We start from the raw sequence: 9303 nt of genomic DNA, 5'->3' as shown, positions 1-9303 counted from the left end.
CTGGGTTTAGCTGAGGGGTAAACAAAATAGGAAGATAAAATTTTTAATTACTCTAGGAAACAGCAAACCCATCACATTCACAAAATCTGTTCAAAAAAGTAAAGTATTGAGGAGAAAAAAGTAAAATGTTACCAGTCAGGGTTCAATCCCTGAAGAACCATTAGGAATGATATAGAATAAGGAGGTTGTTCAAGAGACTTACCTTACACAATTAATTAGAGGAGCTGGTCAGAGTCCTGGTTTGGCTATTTCTTCTCCACCGGAAGTTGCTAGGCAGGTGGTCAGGAAAGCAGCTGGATGGGCGGTGGGGGATGGATGGATGGATGGGGTGATGGGGATGGATGGGCGATGGAGGATGGAGGGATAGGCGGTAGAGGACAGAGGGATAGGCGGTGAGGACAGATGGATGGATGGGCGGTGGAGGATGGATGGATGGGCAGTGGGGGACAGTGGGATGGAGGGGCAATGGGGGATGGAGGGACAGGCGGTGGACACCTGAAGCCTGCAACAAGCTAGAACCAGCATCTGTCTCCACCAGAACCCATGCTGGCCTCGTCTGTTTTCTAAGCCCTCATCCTCTGTGCTGCCGAAGACCTAAGGAGATGCTGGTGCTCATTCATACCTAACCCAAGATGCTGAAAAGCTGAAGGCAGAGTTCTGGGGAGCTGGCCTAGCTTCTGCCCACACCATAGGTGCAACAGATCCCTGAAAATGTGCAAGAGATGCAACAGGGCCTGACTGACAGGGACTTTCATCAAACATGCATATATGTTGCTTTACTTCCACTAACAAATCTCATGCAAATTTCTCTTGTGGCCAACCCTAATTGAAAAGGGACAGGGAAGGGGATTCCAGGAAATGTAATCCAATTTGGCCAAAGTTGACAACACTGCAAAACCACCACATACCAGAGATATTAAATTAACTAGAATTATTTCAAAACACATCAGATCTGCCTATTGTTCTTATTGCCCTGCCTCTTCCCAGTATAAGTAGCCTGTGGACCCAAATCTAAGTTAATACCATGTTTTGTCTAACATCTTTATAAGAAGGAAAAGAACTGGATGGAGAGCTGGCTGGCAGAGTTGTTTTGCACGCTGTGCTAGGTTGCCTTTCTGCACGTACAAACCAGAGGAAAGCTCTGTCCTCATAGGCTTAGTCGTGTGTCACTGTGTTATGTGCTTTTATTTATAAATTGCATTAACTGCAGTGAGGATAATGCGACCTGACCCCTGAGCTGTTCCTACAGCTCGGTGGACAACCAGCCCTTCCTTCTTTGAAGGCTATAAGCTACTTGGTGTTCAGAACCAGGTTCTGATATCACAGGAACTCAAAAGACAATGATGGTGAGGGCTGAAAAATGCCACATTCTGTCAGTCTAGCGGAAGGGAAGATGCGAACGCCTCGTATTATTTTTTTCAGCTTTTCTGCCAGTTTGAAGTTAAAAAAAAAAGTGAAGTTAGGGAAAAGGGGGTGTTTATGTAGCCACAGCAGATATTAAAATGTATTATGAAATTTTAATATTAAAAGTGTGAAAAAAAAAGAAAAACAGCATGAAACAGTATGAAGACAAAGATCAATGGATTCAAATAAAGTCCAACACCAGATTCTCAATTACATGAAAATTTAATACACAAGAGGAACACTGCAATGTGGCAGTGGGTGGGGGGCATTATTTAACAAACATTGTGGCCTTCCCATCCGTGACATTTCCTAGAGTAACCTTAGCTACTCAACAGGTTTCTAAAATTACAGAACATCTTTCCTGATGTGAACTCTGATGAATTGCTCCAGAAATGGTTCAAAGCCCCACTGAAATCCCGACCATCAAAGGCATTTATAAAGACAAGCTTCTCAGGACACCCAGAGATGGTGCTCTGGGACAACCTAGAGGGACAGGGTGAGGAGGGAGGTGGGAAGGGGGTTCAGGAGGCGGGGAGACCACAAGTATAGTTGTGGCTGATTCACATTAACGTATGGCAAAAACCACCACAATACTGTGAAGTAATTACCCTCCAATTAAAATAAATAATTTAAAAAAAAAACAGGAGGGAATACAACTTGGAAAAAAAAAGAAAAGAAGAGCTTCTTTCACCAGAATGGCCCCCAAACCTCTGAAAGTCTAGCTCCCCACTCCCAGTGCAGAGCTTCCAACCCCTCCCTGGCTCCCTCAGGCCACTTCACCTTCCTGGACTGGGTGTCTACCCACTTTCCTCATGGTGCAAAGAAGCGGTTCCCAGAAGGGTGCCCTCTGAGGAAGGCAGACACCATCTTGGCCTCTGCATTTGGCTCTGGGTTCCAACCTGTCTTTCCGGCTCCGAGAGAGTGACATCTTGATATGTCTTGGTCCCTAGAGAATTCTAGAAGCTGTTGATTTTTATACCATGTCTAAATTTTAGAAAATTATATTTTCCATTGAGCTTCGAATGTTTATACTTGAGCCATCATGCAGTTGTTTTATGCTCTACATTTTACTCTGGGTTCTAAGAACCTTACAGGATAGTGTTCGATCAAATTTGATCAAAATCTGATTAGAAGAATCAGATGACGTTTACCTGAGAGATGCTACATTAAGTGGGATCAATTTTAACCTTATAAATATACCGAAGGCTGTTTGGACACGTAAAAAGTCACCCTCTGAGGTCTGGAGAAACCTCGGGAGCCCCGTGGGCCCCAGTGACCTCCGTCTATCCCCAGCTCCTGGTCTCCGTCTTCCGGCCTGGGTCAGTCCTGCATTCCATTTCTTGGCTTCTGCAGTCTTCTAGTCCGCTAGAACCTTTATGACGTGCAAAGTACTGTGCTAAGAACTTCTGTGGTTCCTCAAATTGCTTCATTTCCTAAACTCCCAGAGAAATTCAGCAGTGCTTGGAGAAAGTGCTTTCTTCAGAAAAGAAGGGCAGGGACTACACACCCCTTTCTGCATGCAGACACAGTGTCTGGCCCAGGCAGTGGGCCCCGTGGATGCCTCTGGGTGTGCACTTTTCCTCTCCGCTCCACGCATCTGTGAAACTGCTAAAGCGATGCTGGCTAAAACCTGCTTCAGAAACTGGAGTCCTGCCAACGCTGATGTAACAAGAGGAAACCTAAACTATGTCTGCATCAAGGAAACCCATTATCAGTGGGAGACGGACCCAACCAGGCTGTGGAAAGGGAGGCTTCAGTTTCCAATGATGACACGGCAGGGACACCCTAAGCTGTCACAGGAGCAATGCCAGCTCCCTGCCAGGCCAGATCGAGACTGGCTGCAATGGAAACATGACACGCACACCTGGATTAAGTTAGTTCTTTATCTTTACAACCCGGACAGCCTATGGAGAAAAATGTCACAAAGGCATCAGGGACACAGGGCTTCCTCAAATCCTCTTCCCCCTTCTCTTCATAGTTTCAGTCTGCAAGCTAGATTAGATAATATACATTGTCAATTTTAAAAAAAGCAAACTAAATTAAAAAATAATAATTCCCAAGGCAGGGTTCTGTAGAGAATTCCTAAGAGTTCAAATATTCCCACTTCAGAGACCAGGGAGGGCAGGTTGGTTGGCTTTGCAGGGGAAAGTGCGTCAAGGGGAGAGCTGGGGCATCACAGGTCTCCAGGGCAACGGACTGCCTCCCGTGCCCTCAGGGAGCACCACACTCCCCTGACCTAGGTCACCTCCTGTGTCTCTGATTCCCAAGGCCCGGAGCCCTGGCGGTGCTGGGGGACGTGGCTACAGCCTGAGCTCGCGGTCGGGCTTCACGCTGAAGGGCTCCAGGCGCTCGGCCTCGGGCAGCAGGCTGTTGAGCCGCTCCAGCAGTGGTACCGTTTGGTCTATGCCCATCTGGATGCGACGCAGGATGGCTGACATCTCGTTGACCTTTTGGATCTGCTCGGCGTATTTGGCGTACCTTTTCTGGCGCTCCTGCATGAAGCTAAAGAGGGTTTCTACAGACAGATCCATCTGCAGGGGCGAGAAAAGTGAGACACGTTCAATCCAGTGGAAACAAGTCGGTGAGAGGATGGGGCCGGGCTCCGTGAGCAACAGGTGTGGAGCACGGGCCACGTGGGGGAGGACTAGCATTCCTGGAAGTGGACTCATGGGGGACGAAAACCTTCCTGAATGTGGCTGGAACCCTCCGCAGGGGGAGTGAGGTGAAGGCCTCCAGCTCCAGTTCTGGGTGTGTGAGCCACTTAGTCCTGGGTGAGGCCCAGGGAGTTTCTAGCTTTTTTCCTCTAAAGAAAGAATCCTGGGCTGGGAAATCAGGCAGATGGGGTTTGACTCTGGTTCCACCCTTGTATAGATGGAGAAGCTCTATAAATCAGCAAAAACAAGACTGGAAGCTGACTGTGGCTCAGATCATGGACTCCTTATTGCAAAATTCAGACTTAAATTGAAGAAAGTAGGGAAAAGCACTAGGCTGTTCAGGTATGACCTAAACCAAATCCCTTACGATTATACACTGGAAGTGAGAAATAGATTCAAGGGATTAGATCTGATAGAGTGCCTGAAGAACTATGGACAGAGGTTTGTGACACTGTACAGGAGGCGGTGATCAAAACCATCCTCAAGAAAAAGAAATGCAAAAAGGCAAAATGGTTGTCTGAAGAGGCCTTACAAATAGTTGAGAAGAGAAGTGAAAGGCAAAGGAGAAAAGATATATCCATCTGAATGCAGAGTCCCAAAGAAAAGCAAAGAGAAGTAAGAAAACCTTCCTAAGTGAACAATGCAAGGTAACAGAGGAAAACAACAGAATGGGAAAGATTATAGAGATCTCTTCAAGAAAATTAGAGATACCAAGAGAACATTTCATGCACAGATGGGCACAAAAAGGACACAAACAGTATGGACCTAAGAGAAGCAGAAGATATTAAGAAGAGGTGGCAAGAATACACAGAAGAACTATACAAAAAAGATCTTAATGACCCAGATAACCACGATGGTGTTATCACTCACCTAGAGCCAGACATCTAGGAGTGTGAAGTCAAGTGGGCCTTAGGAAGCATCACTACGAACAAAGCTAGTGAAGGTGATGGAATTCCATCTGAGCTACTTCAAATCCTAAAAGATGATGCTGTGAAAAGTGCTGCACTCAATATTCCAGCTAATATGGAAAACTCAGCAGTGGCCAGAGGACAAGAAAAGATCAGTTTTCCTTCCATCCCAAAGAAGGGCAATGCCGAATAATGTTCAAACTACCACACAAATGCACTCATTTCACATGCTAGCAAAGTAATGCTCAAAATTCTCCAAGCCAGGCTTCAACAGTATGTGAACCAACAAGCTGGATTTAGAAAAGAGAGAGGAAGCAGAGATCAAATTGCCAACATCCACTGGATCATAGAAAAAGCAAGAGAATTCCAGAAAAACATCTGCTTCATTGACTATGCTAAAGCCTTTGACTATGTGGATCACAATAAACTGTGAAAAATCATTCAAGAGATGGGAATACCAGACCACCTTACCTGCCTCCTGTGAAACCTGTATGCAGGTCAAGAAGCAACAGTCAGAACCACACATGGAACAATGGACTGGTTCAAAATTGGGAAAGGAGTATGTCAAGGCTGTATACTGTCACCCTGCTTATTTAACTTTTATGCAGAGTACATCATGTGAAATGCTGGGCTGGAGGAAGCACAAGCTAGAATCAAGACTGCCAGGAAAAATATCGATAACCTCAGATATCCAGATGATACCACCCTTATGGCAGAAAGTGAAGAGGAAGTAAAGAGCCTCTTAATGAGGGTGAAAGACGACAGCTAAAAAGTTGGCTTAAAACTCAACATTCAAAAAACAAAGATCATGGCATCCGGTCCCATCACTTTATGGCAAATAGATGGGAAAACAATGAAAATGTGACAGATTTTATTTTCTTGGGCTCCAAAATCACTGCAGATGGTGACTGCAGCTATGAAATTAAAAGATGCTTGCTCCTTGAAAGAAAAGCTATGACATACCTAGATAGTGTATTAAAAAAGACATTAGTTTGCCAATAAAGGTCCTCTAGTCAAAGCTATGGTTTTTCCAGTAGTCATGTATGGATGTGAGAGTCGGACCATAAAGAAGGCTGAGCACCTCAGAATTGATGCTTTTGAACTGTGGTGTTGGAAAAGACTCTTGAGAGTCCTTGGACTGCAAGGAGATCCAACCAGTCCATCCTAAAGCAGATCAGTCCTGGGTGTTCACTGGAAGGACTGATGCTGAAGCTGAAGCTCCAATATTTTGGCCACTTGATGCAAAGAGCTGACTCATTAGAAAAGACCCTGATGCTGGGAAAGACTGAAAGCATGATGAGAAGGGGACGACAGAGGACAAGATGGTTGGATGGCATCACTGACTCAATGGACATGAGTTTGAGCAAGCTCCGGGAGATGGTGAAGGACAGAAAAGTCTGGCGTGCTGCAGTCTGTGGGGTAGCAAAGAGTGAGACATGACTGAGCGACTCAACAACTGCCACTTGAGTTGCTAATACTCATCCTTCCTGTCTCAGGTTTCTCATCTGCAAAAATCCAGGGACTGATGGCAGATTTGTAGGGTTGTTGGGAGGACAAAATGAGATGAGGTGTGCTAACACACCATCTCCAATACTTTGGCCACCTGCTGTGAAGAGCTGACACATTGGAAAGGACCCTGATGCTGGGAAAGATTGAAGGCAAAAGGAGAAGGGGGTGGCAGAGGATAAGATGATTAGATAGCATCACCGACTCAATGGATATGAATTTGAACAAACTCTGGGAGATAGTGGGGGCTTCCCAGGTGGCGTAGTGGTAAAGAACTTGCCTGCTAATGCAGAAGACGTAAGAAACATGGGTTTGATCCCTGGGTCGGGAAGATTCCCTGGAGGGTTACAGTCCACAGGATTGCAGGGAGTCAGACATGACTGAAGCAACTTAGCAGACACACACGCATGCATGGGAGATAGTGGCAGATAGGGGAACCTGGCGGGCTGCAGTCCATGGGGTCACAAGGATTCAGACATAACTTAGGGTCTGAACAACACCACCGCCCCAGCTCAGGACTCGGCCTGGCACCGAGGAGTTTTAAAACTCGCTTGGTCCTCCATCCTTGCTGCGGAGCACAATCTACATGAGCTGCCTGGAGGGAGTGGCACTCTGTGCCAGAACCACAAATGTCAACCAAGTCAAGTCAGCACCACAAGAGGTAAATACAGGACTGTTTCATGCACCCTCCCTCCAGTCAAACAAACTTGGGGGTCTGGGCTCCCCTTCTGGGATGTCTTTTCCTCCCCTGATGGGGCTCTTTGGAACCGATCACCTGGATAAGAGCAGGGAGAAGACACCACCAGAGTGTCAGATGCCCGTACCCTTCCTCTGCGTGGACCCACATCCACTCCCTCTCTGCCTGCTGCTGTTCCCTGACCAGGGAGAAAACAATCACACCACCAAGACTCAAGTTTCTGTCTCAAAGTTCAGATGCTCCCTCAGTCCTTCCTTCTTGTGGCTCCCAGAAGCACAGTCCTTCCTAGCCCCGGCATCAGGCAAAGTGCTGGCAGGCGCTCAACACCTGTTTCTGCGAAGCCCGTGAGCATGATGTGATAAAGACAAACACAAAACCCTCTAACCTCTGAGAGAGCCTGCCCTTCATTCTCTTACCACTGCTCCTGACCACTGAGCCCTAATCCCTACTGTAGTATGTACCCATGAGCCCCAGGCACAGACTCACTCCAGCGTATCTGACACAACTTTAGGCACTGTCAGTATCTAATACAGTTCGGAACCTTTTACCATTTTTTAAAACCTTTTTATTCTGTATTGGAGTAGAGCAATGTAGACAATGTTGTGATGGTTTCAGGCGCACAGCAAAGAGACCCTGCCCTGAATCTTACCATTTGGACAAACTGGAACATGTTTACCTTTCCCATTTTTATTCTGGCACCGGGATTCCAACAAGGAAGCATAAATACAATATACAGAGACAGCAGACATTTACTGCCATGCATCATGTGGGGTCCCAGCGATACGGATATTGAGAATGAGCTGTTTACACCCACACGGCAGACTGTGAACTAACATGACTTTCTCTTCCACTCTCTTTGTTAACATGACTTTACTATTCTAGGAAACTCAGGCCTGGAAGGAGAATGTTGCAAATAACCCTGTTTCAGGAACTTCCAACAAAACCATTTAAGTTCAAGAAAAAAACTATTAGATTTTTCCAATAGAGAATGACCAGTCCCCATGACTCTTGCCTCAAAACCCTGGCCTTGGTGTGACCACGTGACTAAGGACCAGTCAACGGCACGTACAGGAGGAAGTCTCTCATGGAGCTTCCAGGCGTCTTCTTTAAAAGTTAGCAGGCCTGTTCCTCCTCTTCTCCTTCATCCCTTCCCTCCCTCTGCTGATGCTCAAAGGCAGATGCAGTCCTCATGGGTCACAAGAATAATGAAGGTCACAATCCTTGGGTTGGCACAGCGGCGAACCACATGAAGTCTGGGCCTATGAGGACTTTTGCCCAATGCAACTTGTACCAGGAGTGGGAGAGAACAACAAATTTCCATTCTGTATGAGCCACCGTAATTTCAGGTCTTGGTAAACCAGTGGGATTTAATCTTACACTGATAGAATGAATGTGATAGAGTCCCTACCCTTACCAACTTGCTGTTTACTCCTAAATTCATACTTTAAACCTTGCCCCACATATTCACACATTGTCACTGGTGGCAGTATATTTCAAAGGGCAGGTGAAAAAGGAGATAAGATTATTTGTACAAGTACAAGCTTTACTAAGGCATGAGACATCTGCAGAAGGGGCTCAGACTCGTTCCAAATACCTGATGTGGATTTGCCCATCTGGCTGGTCCACTGCCCAGCAATGGGTCCAAAAGATAAGCAAATCAAAGCAGCAATATGCAAAAAGGATTACCAAGTGGGTTTATCTAAAGGATGTAAGCTTTCTCAGCATTTGAAAATGAAAGTTTGTCATTTTGATATAATAAAGATTAAAAATCACAATCATTTAAAATCAATGCAGAAAAAGCACTTGACAAATTCAATTATAAAACATTTCAGCAAATTAGGGACAGAAGGAAACTCCCTCAGTCTGATAAAGGTGTCTATGAAAAACCAATACTTAACATCATAGTTAGTGGCAGACAACACTTTTCTCCCTAAGAGCAGGAATAAGGCAAGGATTCTTGATTCTTGCCCACTCTCACCACTTCTCTTCAACATTGTACTAGGGATCCTAGTCAGTGCAGTAAGACAACCAAAGGAAATAAAAGGCACAGGAACTGGAAAGGAATAAATAAAATGGTCTTAATCTACAGATGGCATGATAGTGTGCCTAGAAAATCCTACGGAAACTTAGACCC

General features: G+C 45.7%; 1 protein-coding gene across 4 annotated transcripts in view; it reads right to left on the bottom strand.

Moving 5' to 3' along the window:
* Positions 1-1607: 1607 nt before the first annotated feature.
* Positions 1608-9303, bottom strand: part of BORCS5 (BLOC-1 related complex subunit 5) — a 96130-nt gene continuing 88434 nt past the window's right edge. For all 4 annotated transcript variants that reach the window (XM_020882712.2, XM_020882711.2, XM_020882713.2 and 1 more), the window contains exon 4: positions 1608-3935. In XM_020882712.2, the coding sequence (XP_020738371.1) occupies positions 3705-3935 (231 nt within the window). In that variant the 3' untranslated portion in view covers positions 1608-3704. The remainder of the gene's footprint in view (positions 3936-9303) is intronic.

This window comes from Odocoileus virginianus, chromosome 23 (assembly GCF_023699985.2).
Source record: "Odocoileus virginianus isolate 20LAN1187 ecotype Illinois chromosome 23, Ovbor_1.2, whole genome shotgun sequence".
Classification (NCBI taxonomy): Eukaryota; Metazoa; Chordata; class Mammalia; order Artiodactyla; family Cervidae; genus Odocoileus; species Odocoileus virginianus.
The sequence above is the reverse complement of the archived record's forward strand: the minus strand, read 5'-3'. Positions and strand labels throughout refer to the sequence as shown.